The 19,119-nt window shown below is 35.8% G+C and overlaps 1 protein-coding gene across 1 annotated transcript in view; it reads left to right on the top strand.

Annotated features, from left to right (window-relative positions):
• Positions 1–19,119, top strand: part of Mapk1 (mitogen-activated protein kinase 1) — an 84,400-nt gene that overhangs the window by 31,432 nt on the left and 33,849 nt on the right. Inside the window, exons 2-3 of the mRNA XM_046421134.1 lie at positions 10,592–10,774; positions 12,598–12,787. Of these exons, the coding sequence (XP_046277090.1) occupies positions 10,592–10,774; positions 12,598–12,787 (373 nt within the window). The remainder of the gene's footprint in view (positions 1–10,591; positions 10,775–12,597; positions 12,788–19,119) is intronic.

Raw genomic sequence — 19,119 nt, 5'->3', positions numbered from 1 at the left:
CCAGACCTTAAACTGTATTACAGAGCAATAGTAACAGAAACAGCATGGTATTAGCACCAACATGGACTTGTAAACTAGTAGACCAGTGATACAGAATAGAGGACACAGATATAAACCCATATAAATACAGTTATCTCATACTAGAGAAAGGTGCCAAAAACATACATTGGAGAAAAGACAGCCTCTTCAACAAATGGTGCTGGAAAAACTGGAAATCTATGTGTAGCAAAATGAAACTAAACCCCTATCTCTCACCATGCACAAAACTCAAAGTGGATCAAGGACCTAGTTATTAGACCAGAAACCCTGCACCTAATAGAAGAAAAAGTAGGCCCAAATCTTCATCGTGTTGAATTAGGCCCCTACTTCCTTAATAAGACTCCTAAAATGCAAGAAATAAAATCAAGAATCAATAAACAACTGAAAACCTTCTTCTCAGTAAAAGAAACAATCAGGTGAATTAGAGAGCTTACAGAATGGGAGCAAATTTTTACCACTCCCATATCAGATAGAACATTAATCTCTGGGATATATAAAGAACTCAAAAAGCTTAACACTAAAAAAGAATAAATAACCCAATCAATAAGTGGGCTAAGAAACTGAAAGGCACTTCTCAGAAGAATATCTTAATGACCTGGAACGTCATGTTCAAATAGAAAATTCTCAGGCTTCTTAGAGTTCTGTGCCTTCATTTCCAGGAAAGCAAGCCTCCAATACAGGCGTTCTCTCTTTTGAGCCACAGTAATGTCTCCCACTATGAACTTAAGTGTGTACGCATAGGATCTGCCAGTCTACACAGTCCATGTGCATCTCACACTTGTGAACACCTGCCAATTGACCACCTTTTGGGTGCACAGATTGGAGGGAAATTCCGCTCTCACTAGAGTTGCTGGGCATAGGCCTGCATAGTTCTTGTGCAGGGAAATCTGGGGCTCCTGGTGGGCATGGTCCCCACACCCTATAAATCTCTCATAGAAGGGACATGGCTAGGTGAGGGCCAGTGGTCCCCATAAAATGTCCTGATTATAACCCATCCATGTATTTCTGTTTGCTTTTCCTTGTGTCCTTGCTTTTATTTCCTGTAGGATATGGTTTATATAAACCTCAGTCTTCTTTTAATCCTTCCTTTAATACCCTTATTTGCAATTACGCTACCCAGATTCTTCTTGAGTTTCAGAAGTGCTTTTACTGTGCTAAAAGTGTTATGTGTTCCTGTCTCTCTTTCCTCACTGATTTGCAAGTTTCTCAAGAGCAGGATCATTTGTTTTTGACTTCAATCCTAACATGAAGTCTTACAAATGGGAAGTGCTTAATGCATATGGCTTGAATTCACCACAGCTTTGGCGGCATTCTCCTGTTGTTGTAGTAACCCTATCAAAACAGGAAATGAAGTTAGTTTAACATGACTTGTTCATTATTGACTCATGCTGGTTCTCTTTTCTTACCTACGTGATCACAAAACATGTTAAATACTCCAGAATTTTGTAGAACACATCTGAGACTTGAAGTTGTGTTCATTTAAAATGAATGGGTACTCTGAATTCCTTGAACTCCTCAAGGGCAGAGTATTATCTAGAATCTTCATATCCTAATGTCAGAATGAGTAGTCTGTTTACAGAAGGGACTAACCCAATACTTGATAAATTATTTGCTTAAGTGAGAATGAGGTTAAATAAAGATATTTTATACCACCTTGCAGTAATTATGTTTTAAAAATATTTTTATATTGGTCAAGAATTCCAAAATAATTGTGTCTTCTTTAAAGGGTATTCTACTGGTAATTCTTTTTTTTTTTTTAAACTTAAAAAACACGTTAAAAATTTTTTTGTACTTTATTTTTTGAACAGATTCATAGTAGATCCCTAATCAAAATAATGTAGAATATAGTGTGAACTGTTTTGCACCCCTCCCTATCCCTATATGCCCTGCTTCTGCCTAGCGTTCTGTCCTTCCCCTTATACATACTCATACTACTTTCTTGTGTATCCTTTCCCAGTTTTTTTAAATGCAAATATTAGCAAATGTTGATTTTTATTTATTATTTACTTTAATTCCTCATTAGGAAAAGATAACATACTAGCCACTGATGTAGACCTTAATTTTTTTTTTTTTTTATTTTGTTGTTCTGTTTGGAGGAGTTTTGTTTGTTGGTTTTTTTGGCTTAATATTGAAAATGTTTCCACATCATTTTTCTCTTCACCTCTAGTATTCCATTATATGGAAAACCAATTCCCTATTTGTGGGCTTTTTTTCTTTAATTAAACTTTACTTTGAGTTGATTATAGATTCTCACACAGTTGTAAGAAATAAAACATAGATCCCAGTTCTCCCCAATAGCATCATCTTGCATAACTATTTCAGTACCACAACAGATGAATACTAGTGCAATTTACAGGGCTCATTCATGTGTCACTAGTTTTATAGGCACTCATTTATGTGTATATGATTATTTAGTCCTGTACATTTTTTTAAAATGCTGTCATTTATTCTTTTCTTGGGGGGGGGGGCGGGGGGGTGTACCAGGGATTGAACTCAGGGGCAGTCAACCACTGGGCCACATCTCCAGGCTTATTTGTATTTTCTTTAGAGTCAGGGTCTCACTGAGTTGCTCAGCACCTCACTTTTGCTGAGGTTGGCTTTGAACTCACAACCCTCCTTCCTCAGCCTCCTGAGCCACTGGGAGTACAGACATGCGCCACCAATCCTGGCTTGTACAAATTTTATCACGTATAGATTCGTGTAGCCACTATCATTCTTTTTTTTTTTTTTTTGGTACTGGGGATTGAACTCAGCTGTACTCAACCACTGAGCCACATCCTCACCTCCTCAACCCTCACTGAATTGCTTTTACTGAAGCTGGCTTTGAACTTGTGATCCTCCTGCCTCAGCCTCCTAAGTCACATCCTCAATCCTCACTGAGTTGCTTAGCACCTCACTTTTTGCTGAAGATGGCTTTGAACTCGTGATCCTCCTGCCTCAGCCTCCCAAGCCACTGGGATTACAGGCGTGTGCGGATCCATTCTTTTTTGACATCTGTTGAAATATTTTTTTCTTTTATTAAATATATCTTTTTCTCTCTTTTTTAATGGTTTGAATCTTAAATTGCCCTCCCCCCCCAAAAAAAAAAAAAAACTCATGTCGAAGTCTTGGTCCCAGCTGATGACACAATTGGGTGGTAGTGGAAACTTTAGAATGTGGAGCCTAATGGGAGGGAATTAGGTCACTGGGGGTATGACCATGAAAGGGATATTGAGACTCTGACCTCTCCTTTCTCCCTTTTGACTCCTGGTTGCTACAAAATGAGCATCTTCACTCTACCAGGAAGTCCTCATCATGATGTTCTGCCTTACCCACAGGCAGAAAGCAGTGGGGCCAAATGATTATGGACTGACACCATGAACCAAAATAAACCTTCCTTTCTACAGGTTGATTTAATTTTTTAAATTATAATAGCACAACAAAATTCAACATCTTACCCATTTTCAAGTGTACAAGTAGGACTGTAAACGTATCCATTGTCATGCAATAGATCTCTAGTACTTTTTCATCTTGGAAAACTGAAACGGTACCTGTTAAGTGCATCTACCTATTTCCTCCTCCCCTTGTCTTTGGTAGCCACCATTTAAAAAAAAAAAAAAAAAGATATTTATTTTTTAATTGTAGTTGGACACAACACCTTTATTTCAATTGTTTTTTTATGTGGTGCTGAGGATCGAATCCAGGGTCTCGAACATGTGAGTTGAATGCTCTACCGCTGAGCCACAACCCCAGCCCAGTAACCACCATTTTACTTTCTGATTGTCTGAGTGTAACTAGATACCACATGTGAGTAGAAACATGCAGTATGTGTCTTTTTGTGACTGACTTATCCCATTTAGCTCATGGCCTCACAGTTCATGCATGTTGTAGCATGAGATAAAAAGGTTAAACTTATTCTTGTTTTCTTTTTCTACCTTTATTGGAACATAATTGACAGATAAAAATTTTATATATTGATGGTGGTTATTTTTTGGTTTTGGTGGGTTTTTGTTTGTTTGTTTGTTTGTTTGTTTTTGGTGCCAGGGATTGTTGAACCCAGGGCTATTTAATCCACTGAACCACATCTCCATCCCTTTTTCGTTTTTATTTTGAGACTTGTCTAGCTAAGTTGCTTAGAGACTTACTAAATTCCTGAGGCTGGCTTTGAACTTGTGATCCTCCTGCCTCAGCCTCCTAAACCACAAGATTACAAGCACATGCCACCATTCCCGGCTGATGGAGATGTTTGATGTTAAGTATACATTGTGAAATGATTCCCATGATCAAGCTAATTAAAATATCTGTCACCTCTTTTCATGTATGTAGGAAGAACATTGATCTACTCAGCAAATTTTATGTCTACAATACAGTGTATTAAGTACAGTCACTATGCTGTATATTAGATCTCTAGGATTTATTTATCCTGCACAACAAACTTTGTACTGTTTGACCAATGTCCTTCCACCCTCCAGCCACTGGCAACCACCATTTACTCTGCTTGTATGACTTTTTTAGATTTCCCATATAAGGAAACAACATGCAGTATTTCTGTGCCTGGCTTATTTAACTTAGTATAATGTTCTCTAGGTTCATTCATATAATCACAAAAAAAGAAGTTTTTTTTTGTTTGTTTGTTTTTTTTTTTGGTACCTGGGATTGAATCCAGGGGTGCTTAACCACTGAGCAATATCCCCAGCCCTATTTTGTATTTCATTTAGACACAGGATTTCACTGAGTTGCTTAACGCCTTGCTTTTTTTTGTTCTGAGACTCCTGCCTCAGCTTCCCAGGCCACTGGGATTACAGGCATGCACCACACCTGACCTCCCTTATGTTTTATTCTAGTTTTTTTTAGGTCTTATGTTTAAGTCTTTAATTTATTTTGAGTTGATTTCTGTATATGGTGTGGGATAAGCATCAATTTCATTCTTCTATTTGTGAATATTTTATTTTCCAGACCATTTATTTAAGAGACACGCAAAGATAATTTGACCATAAATGCATGAACTTTTTTCTGGGTTCTATTAATGTCTATATGTCTGCTTTCATGCTAATACATGCTGGTTCCCTGCAAGCATTCTCCCCCCCACCAGATATTTTTAGTTGTAATGCACACAATACCTTTATTTTATATATTCATTTTTATGTGGTGCTGAGGATCGAACTCAGTGCCTCACATGTGCTAGGCAACCGCTCTGCCACTGAGCCCCAGCCTCTTAAGGGTGTAATTGACAGGTAAAAAAAAAAGCAATATATTTGCAGTGTACAATATGTTATGTTACATGTTGTGAAATGATCACATTAAGCCAATTAATCTATCCATCATTTTACATACTTAACATTTTTCTGAAGTTGTCATGCCATACAACAGATCTTCAGAATTTATTAATCTTAACTGAAAGTTCATGCACTTTAATATTTCCTCAGTTTTTCCTACCTCCTATCTATACCATATTCCAATTACTATAACTTTGTGATGTGTTTTGAAATTAGGTAAGATGATACCTCTACCTTTGTTCTTTTTTTTTAATATTTATTTTTTTGAAGTAGTTGGACACAATACCCTCATTTTGCCTATTTATTTTTATGTTGATCGAACCCAAGGCCTTACATGTGCTAGACAAGCACTCCACCGCTGAGCCACAATTCCAGCCTCTCCCTTTGTTCTTGTTCAAGAGTCCTTTGGCTATTGGTTCCTTATAAATTTGGGGATTATTTCTGTGGAAAAAATTTTAAAAGGCCATTGAAATTTTCATAGGGGTTGTACCGAATCTATTGATTGCTTTGGATAGTATAGACATAGACATTTTAACAATATTAGTTCTTTTTTTAATAAATTTTTAGTTGTAGATGTACACAATACCTTATTTATTTATTTATTTTTATGTGGTGCTGAGGATCAAACCCAGTGCCTTACACATGCTAGGCAAGTGCTCCACCATTGAGCTACAACCCCAGCCCACAATATTGGTTCTTAACAGCCATGAGTACAGGCTGTCTTTTCATGTATTTGTGCCTTTGGTTTCTTTTATCCATGTTTTATAGTTTTCAGCATACAGATCTTTTACCTCATTGGCTCAATTTATTCCTAATTATTTTATTGATGCTATCATAAATGGATTTATTCTCTTAATGTCTCTTTTAGCTTGTTAGTACATAGAAGCAGCTGATTTTATGTTAATTTTATGTTTGCTACTTCATTTATCCTAACAAGTTTTTTTTTTATTGGTTGTTCAAAACATTACAAAGCTCATGACATATCATCTTTCATACATTTGATTCAAGTGGGTTATGAACTCCCATTTTTACCCCAAATACAAGTTGCAGAATCACGTCGGTTACACATCCACATTTTTACATAATGCCATATTAGTGACTGTTGTATTCTGCTACCTTTCCTATCCCCTACTATCCCCCCTCCCCTTCCCTCCCATCTTCCCTCTCTACCCCATCTGGGATTTTCTTTTCTTTTTTTTTTTTTTTTTTTGTCTTTAGGATTTTCTACATATAAGGTCATGTCTGCGAGATAATTTAAAAATTTCTTTCCAACATAGTTGCCTTTTATCTCTTTTTCTTACCTAAATTTTGTGGCTTACAGTCCTAGTACTACATTGAATACAAGAATTGGGAGCATTCAGCCCTTATCTTGTTCTTGACTGTAAGGAAAAACTTTTCACTGTCAAGTATGTTAGCTGTGAGCTAACATACTTGATCTTTAGCTGTGAGCTTGTTATATATGGTCTACATTTTGCTGAGGTATATTCCTTCAATACATAATTTTGTGGGGAGAGTAGCAGGGATTAAACTCAGGGGCACTCCACCACTGAGCCACATCCCCAACCCTACTTTGTATTTTATTTAGAGACAGGGTCTCACTGAGTTACTTAGCACCTTGCTTTTGCTGAAGCTGGCTTTAACTCAGGATCCTCCTGTCTCAGCCTCCCAAGTAGCTAGGATTACAGGCATGCACCACCGCACCCAGTTTGTGTACATAATTTGATGAGAGTTTTTATCATGTGAAGGATGTTGAATTGAATTAGCTTATTTTTTTAAGACTGGGTAATATCCATTATATATATATATATATATATATATATATATATATATATATATATATATATATATATATATATACACACACACATACACTACATTTTTAATCCATTCATTGGCCAGTAGATATTTGGGCTGCTTTTACATCTAGGCTACTGTGCTTGATGCTGCCATCAACATGGGTATGTCATTATCTCTTGGAAATCCTGTTTTGAATTACTTTGGGTATATATATCTAGAAGTGAAATTACTAGATTATAATGCAATTCTATTTTTAATTAAAAAAAATTTAGCTGGAAATGGGCACAATACTTTTATTTATTTGTGGTGCTAAGGATCGAATCCAGTGCCTCACACATGCAAGGCAAGTGCTCTACCACTGAGCCACAACCCCAGTCCTGTTTTTAATTTTTTGAGGTAGCTTCATACTGTGTTGTGCAGTGACTATACCATTTTATATTCCATGAACAGCGCATAGGGTTCCAAGTTTTCCCCATCCTTGTCAGTACTTGGTATGTTCTGTTTTTCTCAATAGTGAAAATCCTGGTAATTGTGAGGTATTAACTCATTATGGTTTTGATTTTGTATGCTTCTTGGCCATTTGTGCCTTTTTTTTTTTTTTTTTTGCAGAAATGTGTATTCAATGTGATCCCTTATTTTTAGTGTTTCTTTTTTAATGAACTGTTCTTGGATTCTTATGATAAATATTACTTGGTCATAATATTTTTTTTAAATCACTAGTATTGGAGATTGAACCTAAGAATGCTCTACCACTGAGCTATATCTCAAGCCCTTTGTATTTTTTCATTTTGAGATAGATTCTCACTAAGTTGCCCATGCTGGCCTGAAACTTGTAATCTACCAGGTAGCTAGGATTAGCCTTGCACCACCATGCCCAACTTGGATTATTGTTTTAATGTGTTGTGAAATCACATTTACTCATTTATCTTTTGATGTTCAAGCTTGTGCTTACAGAAAAGATTGATCATTAGTTTTGGTTTTAATTCTTTTGCATCTTAATTTATTTAAAGTTTGTTTGCCTTATAGGAATTAGTTAGGAAACTATTTTTTTCTCTTTGGTTGATGAAACTCTTTATTTTCTCAACTATGAACAATTTATTTAACCTTTGAATTTTTTCTTTTTGAAAAGAGCAAGTTTATCAGTTAAAAGGAAAAATATAAGTATCCTGAATTTAATCCATCCCCAAAACTCTATAATCACAAATCAGATTACAATCCCAAGCTGCAACTATAAATTGTTTAAAAGACATACATTTTGGGGCTGGGATTATGGCTCAGGGGTAGAGCACTCGCCTAGCATGGGCAGGATCCCCGTTCGATCCTCAGCACTACATAAAAATAAAGGCATTGTGTTGTGTCCATCTACACCTAAAAATAAATAAATATTTAAAAATAGAATAAAAGACATACATTTAAATTACAGAACTGTAGTGTGTTTTTAGTTGGGGAGAAGAGGGAGATGAGCAGAGATCCCAGGGAACAAAAACAATATTGGCTCTATCAAATTAATTTTTAAACACCCACTATTAAGAGGCACTGAAAAGTCCACCGTAAAAGATATGCCAATGAAGTATGTTTGCCAAGTATCAGAACAGTAAAATATATAAAACAAAACAGAGACACCCAAAGAGAGATAGCAAATGTTGAGTTGTTAATGGCTGGGGTTGTGGCTCAAGGGGTAGAGGCACTCAAGGGGTAGAGCATGCTTGAGGCACTGGGTTCAATCCTCAGCACCACATAAAAATAAAATTAAGGTATTGTGTCCACCTACAACTAAAAATATATTTTTTAAAAAAGAATGTAACCTCTTTGTGATCAGTACTGTGATGATTGTATTAACCAAAAACTCAGCAAAAAGAAAATGGGGAGAGCATCAGAAACAGACCACACTCCATGGACAGGGTCACACCTTTTTTTGAAGTAGGAATGGCTTTCTAACTTAAAAGATGTCAGTTACAGAGTTGGGGTTGTAGTTCAGTGGCAGAGCACTTACCTAGCACATGAGAGGCCATGGGTTCAATCCTCAGCACCACATAAAAAATAAATTAATAAAATAAAGCTATGGGAAAAAAAAGTTACCTTATTAAAAAAAAAAAAAAGATGTCAGTTATTTCATCACTGAATGTTCATGCAAAAAGAGCACACTGACCTGAAATCTTGTTGAATTATCATGTAAAGCAAATGTGTGATTTGGCTACTGTTTAGAAAAACTAGAAATTTATTAAGTTGAGTTGAAATCAAGTGTTTCACATCTTTTTAAATTATTTCTTCATTCATTCATTCATTTTTGCAGTATGAAAGATGGAACCCCAGGGCTTCATTCCTACCACTGAGTCCTTTATTAATCTCTCTCTTTTGTTGAAGGTGTGGTCTTTATGAGATTTGCATTACCAAAAATGTTTTCTTTCCTAAAAATATGTATTCCCAATATTGAGTGAGCTTGCTTAAACTACACATCCAAGTAGTGATTTTTCTATTTAAGGAAATATATTTCACTTCAGAATATTTAGGAACAGTGTAAAGTATATTAATGATATTGTGAGATCATTGAAGCTGAATAAGTCAAGTTCCCTCCTAGAGCATAGTCTTATGGTAGATTCAGACAAATGCAGTGATTCTTAAAAGAGATTGATAAATATCATTATAGAAGCACAAACTTTAGTCCAATAGTTGTTTTACTTGCCCTTACCCTGAGGAAACAAGAAACAGTGTTTTATTGCCTATAAATATTACTTCATTGCTTTGGTCAATAGGCCAGATATTGATATTTATTACTATAAAAAACTTTTATAGAAAATATCTCAATAGAATGTTGATTATGAAGATATAATACTCAAGGTTTAAATTCATCATGAAATTTTTATTTTTGCTTCTGCTTGGAATTAATATGAAGTTGGATCTTAATTGGGCCCTGTGTTTTGGCTATGAAAATATTTGTTGAAGTCTATTTTACAGGTTTTGTTGTAAAACTATCCCAACCTCCTGGTTCCGTTTCTTGGGAACAGAAAAGAAATATGTCATTTTGCAATTAAGAGAAAAAGTATTGATAAAGAAGTAATCAAGGCATTTTCTTGGTTTGTTTTTATTAGGGTTGAATAAATATGTAGTTGATCATTTGAACATTTCTGCTGAGTCAGAGGAATTTACTACAACAGTAAGCTCTTGTTTTGGAGGCAGAAGTGATTACTCTGATCAGAATGCAGTTGCTGTCTAAGACAGTGGGAAAATGATTTTGTATATCTGGCATAAACCCATGTTTTGGGTTTATGAAAATGGGCATCCACCTAGTGAACAGGGCTGAATCCTCTGTTAAGTTTGAATCCTCTGTTATTTTTTGTCATATTCTGTCAGTATATTTTCTCCCTACTTTGAGACCTTTTTTTGGATAACAGATATTTACACCGAATGATAAAATTTTAATATTTTACCAATTTGTATTCTTTCCACCAAGAGATTGGACTGTTGTTAATGCCGTCTCTCCCTCCCCGCTTTTTTTCAAGCTCTGCCTATGATAATATCAACAAAGTTCGAGTAGCTATCAAGAAAATCAGTCCTTTTGAGCACCAGACCTACTGCCAGAGAACCCTGAGGGAGATAAAAATCTTACTGCGCTTCAGACATGAGAACATCATTGGCATCAATGATATTATTCGAGCACCAACCATTGAGCAGATGAAAGATGTGTATCCTTTTCTGGCTGTTAACTGACTCTACTGCTTAATCATCTTATTGAGTAAAATATAACTTGAAATTCGCTAGATTTATCAGAGTAAAGGAAAAATATATAAAGCACATTTAAGAGGAGATTGTAATCTACTTGCTATTTACCATAATGCTTGCATGATTTAATTTTTTTTCCTCTGACTGATTTTATCTTTTGTCAGTAATTAATTTTAGTATCTCTTAGGTAAGTTTAATGTTTTCTTTGTTGGTTTCAGTAAAGACTTTCTTTAAATGTAGTTATGGAAAGTATTGGTTAATATAATTTCCAGTCATGTGTTTTCCATTCAATGGATGGTTTGTTATCGTGGTAAAAAAAGGAAAGGAAAAATCAGTCAAGAAAGAGGGTTCACCAGATATCGACCTAAGTCAAATCAGTACTGTCCTGATCTTCAACAGTGTCATCGCTCCTCTTTAGGTCTCCATTTCCTTATTTTTAAAGTGAAGTAACTGGACCTCATGATCTTTAAGGCCAACTCCACCTGAAATTAATGTGAATAACTAGGACTAACATTAGAAATCTGGATTAAGGCCAAGTGTGGTGACACATGACTATAATCCTAGCAGCTTGGAGACTGAGGCAGGAGGATCACAAGTTTGAGGCCAGCCTCAGCAATTTAGCAAAGGCCTTAAACAACTTAGTGAGACCTTGTCTTAAAATAAAAAGGACTAGGGATTTAGTTCAGTGGTAAAGTGCCTCTGAATTCAATCCCCAGTGCCAAAAAAAAATCTGGATTAAGCAAGATTACATATGAAAGAGGCATTAAGCATGCTAAAGGCTACTATAATATTCCTACCAATTTGTCCAATTTGTGATTTACTCCTCCTTGGAACTGCATTTTACTGTTTCTAGGGGGCTCTTTACATTTTTCAATAGCTCTGTTAATAAGGTGTAGTGATATTTTAAGTGAAATGCCTCCCATTGCTACCATCTGTAGGTCCTACTTTATTTTTCTTTCACCCTGAAAACAACCTTGAAGATGACAGGGTTTTTACGTCCTGTGTCTTGAGTCCCATGTAGGTCTCATCTAACATGAATATGGGAAACAGAAGTATTTATGCAGAAGTGAATTTTTTAATACAAAAATGAAATATTATGGTAAAGTTAAACAAAGGTTTCTGTAATTTCTGTAAGAAAAAAGGTAGCCATAGCTGTGCTTAGATATACAGCTAGATAAGAAAGCAAGAGAAGCAAAGCCAGCACACACCCCTTCTAAGCATAACTTCCCTTGGTCTTATTTATTTTTATAGGATCTTAACAGTAATCAAAGAATCAAAAAAAAATTAAGACTGAGAGGTTTAGTTTCAACATTTTTCTGGAGTTTTATGGTTGGTTTCTGAGGAGATGGGGAGATGGCACAAAGAAAGGAAGAAAAGAATAGTGACATTTATAAGTGGTTGCTGGGCCAAAGAAATGAAGGAGTGTATGATGCTTTTGGCCACCACCTACCCTCTCTAAACTTGAGTGGGGAGTTAATGATGGTAGATAACTTAGAGAACAAGGGAGTTGAGACTTAGATTAGCCAATATTTCAGTTTCAGGTCTTAGGGTCTATAATCAGCCACATTATACAGGTATAATGCCTGTTTCCCACAGGACCTAGTCAGGGAGTTAACTATTTCAGATTTCTTCCAGAAAGGTACACTAAATTTTCTTCATTTTTCTCCTTTCCCTTGAAAACCTTATGGGCTATTTGGGAAGAGAACTGAGAGAGGGTGAATTTTGTTGTTAATGTTTTGTTAAGTTTGACCAGCTATTTGGTATTTACTTTAACCTGTCCAAACAGATATATAGTACAGGACCTCATGGAAACAGATCTTTACAAGCTCTTGAAGACACAACACCTCAGCAACGACCATATCTGCTATTTTCTTTACCAGATCCTCAGAGGATTAAAGTATATCCATTCAGCTAATGTTTTGCACCGTGACCTCAAGCCTTCCAATCTGCTGCTCAACACCACTTGTGATCTCAAGGTCAGCCAGGTTATTTATTTTTAGGGTGATATATATTTGGGGGGGACTCTTTCATATTTAAGATTATTTCAGAAAACACTTAGCAAAAACTTAGCAAAAAATGCAAGTAAAAGGTGCCAGTCATCATCATCTCTATTCCATTCTTTCTTCCATTCCAGAGATAATAAACTATTAACAAATTGGTGTATTTTCTTCCAGCATTTTTTGTGTTCTCTTATTATGTGTACATTTTAGTATTTTTTTATGTGCAAATAGTTATTGTATTATATGTTAAGTTTTTAAATTGTTTCATTCGTGATCTTTTCGTTCAAGCTTTCTATAAGAAACTCTCAGAAATCAGTAGACAACTTAACCTTACTATCTTCTGTCCTCAGTAAGACCTTCCATAGAAGGAATCTTTTATAGTTTTCAAATTTATATTGAAGATATGCACTGAAATTTATACCGAAGATATATACTGAAGATATACTGAAGATTAATAGATGGCAGAGAAATAAAAAGGGAGATCTACAGGTGTCTTCAGTTGTAATGAAAGAATGGAAATTCACATTAATAATATTAAGATGCAGTATTCCCCACATTGATCTACAGATTCAGTTCTGTCCCTATCAAATACCCAGCACACTGTGTTTTTGGTTTGGGGGGTTTTGTTTGTTTAATAAATTGATGGACGAATTCTAAAATTCATGTAGAAATTCAGGAGGCCAAACAGTCTTACAAAGTTAGAAGACTTGCACTTTCTGAAGACTCAAACTTTTTAAAAAAAATATTTATATATAGTTGTAGATGGACAGCATGCCTTTATTTTATTTATTTTTTTATGTGGTGCTGAGGATCAAACCCAGTGCCTCACACGTGCTAGGGGAGTACTCTACCACTGAGCTACTGCCCCAGCCCCAAGACTCACCCTTTTTGATTTCAAAATTTAATACAAAGTTATGGTAATTAAGATAGTGTGGTACTGGCCAAAGGATAGACAGAGTAGAATTGATAGTCAATAAATAAATCCCATGTGTCTGTGGTCAGCTGATTTTTGACAAGGATATCAAGACCTCTCAGTAGGGAAAGAATAATCTTTTCAACAGATCATGCTGGGACATCTGGATAGACACATCAGAAGAGTGAGATTGGATGCTTCCTTTGTACCTGTACAAAAATGAACTCACAAACAGATCAGAGACCTAAATTTAAGAACTAAAACATGTAATACTGTTAGAAAACACATGAAAAAATCTTTTTGATCTTGTGTTAGAGCTTCTTAGACATGACACCAAAAGCATAAACAACAAAAGAGAAAAACATTGGATTCCATTAAGTTGTGAAGCTTGACCTACAAAGTAATTCATCAAGAAAGTAAAATGACCTGAAAAATAAGAGATACCATATACCTAATAAGGGACTTATAACTAGAATATAGTCAACCTCTGTATATTGTAGGTTCAGCAACCATAGGTTCTGCAGCCATGGATTTAACCAACTGTAAATAGAAAATATTCAGAGAATAAAACACATCTGTACTTACATCAGCAAACTTTTTATCATTTCCCAAGCAATATAGTGTAACAACTGTTCAGTGTTTATATAGCATTTACATCATGTTAGATATTGTAAGTAATCTAGAGGTTAAAGTACATGGGATGATATTTGTATGTTGTATGCAAATATTATGCCATTTTATGTAAGAGATTTGATGAGCATGTGTTGGTTTTTGGTATCCTTGGGGTCCTAGATCCAATCACATACCAGATACCTAGGGATGACTATATATGAAGAATTCTTACAGTTCGATGATAAAAAGATAAATATCCAAATTGAAAAATGGGGAAAAGATCCTAATAGACCTTCCTCTGAAAAAGATATTTAAATGCACAATAAGAATATAAAAAGATGCCTAACATCATTAATAGGAAAACATGCAACCAAAATCACAGATATCATTTAACACACATTAGGATGGCTATGATCAAAACAGAAAATAACAAGTATTGGCAAGGATTTTACTCCTAAGTATATACCTGTCTCCAAAAACATTTGTTCGCCAATGTTCATGGCAATATTCCCTGTAGCCAAGAAGTGGAAATAATCCAGATGCCCAGTTAATAAAGGATTAATAAAATGTGATAGATCCATAACAATGAACTGCAAAGGAGTTAAGTACTGGTAATGCTACAACATTGATGAATCTTTCTTTTTTTTTTTAATTTTTATTGTTGGTTGTTCAAAACATTACATAGTTCTTGATGTATCATATTTCACATTTTGATTCAAGTGGGTTATGAACTCCCATTTTTACCCCGTATACAGATTGCAGAATCACATCGGTTACACATCCACTGATTTACATATTGCCATACTAGCGTCTGTTGTATTCTGCTGCCTTTCCTATCCTCTACTATCCCCCCTCCCCTCCCCTCCCCTCTTCTCTCTCTACCCCATCTACTGTAATTCATTTCTCCCCCTTTTTTTTTTTTTTTCCCTTTCCCCTCACTTCCTCTTGTATGTAATTTTGTATAACCCTGAGGGTCTCCTTCCATTTCCATGCAATTTTCCTTCTCTCTCTCTTTCCCTCCCACTCTCATCCCTGTTTAATGTTAATCTTCTCATGCTCTTCCTCCCTACTCTGTTCTTAGTTACTCTCCTTATATCAAAGAAGACATTTGGCATTTGTTTTTTAGGGATTGGCTAGCTTCACTTAGCATAATCTGCTCTAATGCCATCCATTTCCCTGCAAATTCTATGATTTTGTCATTTTTTAATGCAGAGTAATACTCCATTGTGTATAAATGCCACATTTTTTTTTATCCATTCGTCTATTGAAGGGCATCTAGGTTGGTTCCACAGTCTTGCTATTGTGAATTGTGCTGCTATGAACATTGATGTAGCAGTGTCCCTGTAGTATGCTCTTTTTAGGTCTTTAGGGAATAGACCGAGAAGGGGAATAGCTGGGTCAAATGGTGGTTCCATTCCCAGCTTTCCAAGAAATCTCCATACTGCTTTCCAAATTGGCCGCACCAATTTGCAGTCCCACCAGCAATGTACAAGTGTACCCTCTTCCCCACATCCTCGCCAGCACTTGTAGTTGTTTGACTTCATAATGGCTGCCAATCTTACTAGAGTGAGATGGTATCTTAGGGTGGTTTTGATTTGCATTTCTCTGACTGCTAGTGATGGTGAGCATTTTTTCATGTACTTGTTGATTGATTGTATGTCCTCCTCTGAGAAGTGTCTGTTTTGAGTTCCTTGTATACTCTGGATATTAGGGCTCTATCTGAAGTGTGAGGAGTAAAGATTTGTTCCCAGGATGTAGGCTCCCTATTTACCTCTCTTATTGTTTCTTTTGCTGAGAAAAAACTTTTTAGTTTGAGTAAGTCCCATTTGTTGATTCTAGTTGATGAATCTTTCAAACATTAAGGAAAATATCTAAGAAGTATACATGTAGATATCATTTTCTGGATTTCTGTCTAGTAGACATTCCTGTGTAAAGCTATGTTGGATCAGGGAGATAAGTATCTGCTCCTAAAATCTGAAAACTGATAAATCAGAAATCTGATAAACAGATCATTGTAATAATGTTATAACTGAGATAAAGGGGCTGGTGTTGTGGCTCAGCTGTAGAGCACTTGCCTCAAATGTGTGAGGCTCTGGGTTCGATCCTCAGCACCACATATAAATAAATAAACAAAGGTATTGTGTTCATTTACAACTGAAAAAAAGGTTTTAAAAAAATAACTGAGATATAGAAAAGAGTTGTGTACAAATGCAAAGAAGAGAGATAACCAGTTCTGGTTCAATCTATGAGAGGTGCCAGGAAGAAGGTGGTATCCATGTCAGACCTCTGAGAATGGGTAGACTTTCAGTAGCTGGGTGGCCATATTGGGAATAGGATATTGTAGGCAGAAGGAATGATGGAAATAAAAAGTAAGGAATGAGTACATAAAACACTAAATCCTCTTCTGTGTGCTTGCAGCATTAAATGAATAATAGGGAATTAGTCATTGGCTCTAGGGTGGAGAGGTTGGGTAGAAGTACGTTACAGAGAGCCTTCTGTAACTATCTAAGAAAGGCAGTGGGGACCTAATGCAGCAGCACACACCTATAATCCCAAAGACTCAGGAGGCTGAGTCTAGAGGGTCACAAGTTTGAAGCATCCTAGTCAATTTCTTGAGACTGCCTCAAAATAAAAAAATGAAAAGAACTGGGGAGGTAGTTCAGTGGTAGAGCACCCCTGGGTTCAATTTGAAGAAAGGAAAAAAAAAAAAAAAAGGCAGTGGGTTCCATAGTCAGACAGTTGGCTTATACACTGTCAAGGGATATTTGAAACCGAGTGCCCCACATTCAGTGAGATGTGGAGATTAAAAGTTGGACCATTGCCTCTTAGAATCCTGATATGGATTCTTAGACTTTCCACATGGGCTATAACTGTTTCCTTCTTTCTGGATCTGTGCACCTAAAAGCCAGTGAGTACAATAAGATTGAAGCTGCTTTTAGGAATGGTGTACTACTTCTTTAGCTCTTAGAGATTTTTGTTTGGAAAGTTGCAATGAGTATTTCCCAGTTGTTTTGTTTTCCCTTTAAATGTCTGACAGAACCCTACTATAACAGAATATTTTGAGTTTTGGAGATACATTCTCAGTTCTTTAGTATATAATATTTCTGGAAATAGTTTGCTCTTAATTTTGCTTGAAAATGCTCATCCTTAAGAATAAAACAAACAGAACGAGACTACTTTCTTTATTATCTCTCACTGTGAATGGACTTGTCCTTACCTAGCTAGAGCCATTTTATTCACCTACTCACCAAAACATGTACCCACACTGATAAATGAGTTGGTCATCCTCATAAAAAAACAGGCATTATTTTCAAAACTGAATTTAACACAGAGAGTCAGAAACCCAAGAAAGTATTTTATATATTTAAATTAGTACAATTTACTTGAATGTTTAAAGTGTGCATATGGAGTTTGTATCATGGATATAAATATTCAGGAGAGCATTGTACTCCAAAGATGACTGTAATGCCCATCTCTCAAGCCCCTATGCCTTACCTAACTTATTATTTTTGGTCCTTTAGAATTTCTTAGCAGACAGTAATGTCATTTCTTCCTTTATCCATTAATGTCAGTGTTACTAAAGTGTTTCCTACTCTTCAACTCTCAAGGTATCAACTATTCTTAGTGACTTAAACCTTAAACTTTTGACTGATACCAGACAAGGTCAATAGCAGTAAGTTTTCTTTTTGGTTTCTGTAAACACTTTGCATTTATTATCTGAAGCCCTGAGGTCCAGCAGATGTTGACATTTTAGAATTCTCTGGGAGCCTTACTTATAGACCTTTTATTTCTCAGGGCCACAAAAACATAAATTAGAGACCTTAATTGGAGGTTCTTAGCATATTTTTAGTGTGACTACCAGGGAAATGTGCTATATTGATTGCACTCATTGTTTACTAGGCTGACCACACAGAAATCCCAATAGAAGTCATTGCAGCCCTTGTGATTCTGGATGTACCTATAAAGGAGTATTCTGGAGGATACAAAATGAAACATGTCTTTGGGGCTTACTTTGTTTCATGAAATTTTATTTTACACAGTCCAAAAAGTAGCCAGATAGAAGTCCTAATATTTATAGGTCATTTTATGTTTCTTATACCATATCTTATTACTATTTTATTTTGTAGTCTTAGCAGTTAGTCATTAATGCAATGTAAATTTGGTTAGTCTTTGGTGTTGTCATATTAAGATAACTTGAGAGGGAGAAAAAAATGACATGAACTTTCCATTGATGACCAGGAAGGAAGTTATAAAATCTTCAAGAGTCATAAATCCCACAACTCCTTTATTTTTAAAAATATATCCAGTGACATGGGAAACCTGCTTGTTCCTTGTCCTAAGTATAGGAGATACAAATGATAAAAATATGGTTCCCCTTACACCAGCTCACTTCTCTGAAGAATTGAACATTTCTCCTTTTTTTCCAATGGGAAACTAGATTCTGTGTATCAGGGTAAACCCCTGTTGAACCACAGACCTTTTAAAAGAATACCAGCTAATAAATTCAGGGGAATAATAAAATTAGAAACATCTCCATTTTGCAACCCCCAATGAAACAATTGACTGTATATCATTACCTTATTTTACTCTAGTCCCCAGGTGGGCTGTTACAACCTTTTCTACTAGACCCCTCTTCACCTTTCACCTATAGCATATCCAGATCTTTAGTCTACTATTAATTTACTATCTACATGCTCCATTCCCCACCAAACTGCTGTGCCTTTCCCCTACCCCACTGGGGACTTAATGTTTCATGATCTCACTTAATGGCTTTCAGACCAGA

This window comes from Marmota monax, unplaced genomic scaffold (assembly GCF_021218885.2).
Source record: "Marmota monax isolate L192 unplaced genomic scaffold, Marmota_monax_Labrador192_F-V1.1 WCK01_AAM20220418_F8-fsc00157, whole genome shotgun sequence".
In the NCBI taxonomy this organism is placed as follows: Eukaryota; Metazoa; Chordata; class Mammalia; order Rodentia; family Sciuridae; genus Marmota; species Marmota monax.
This window is presented reverse-complemented; position numbering and strand designations above follow the sequence as displayed.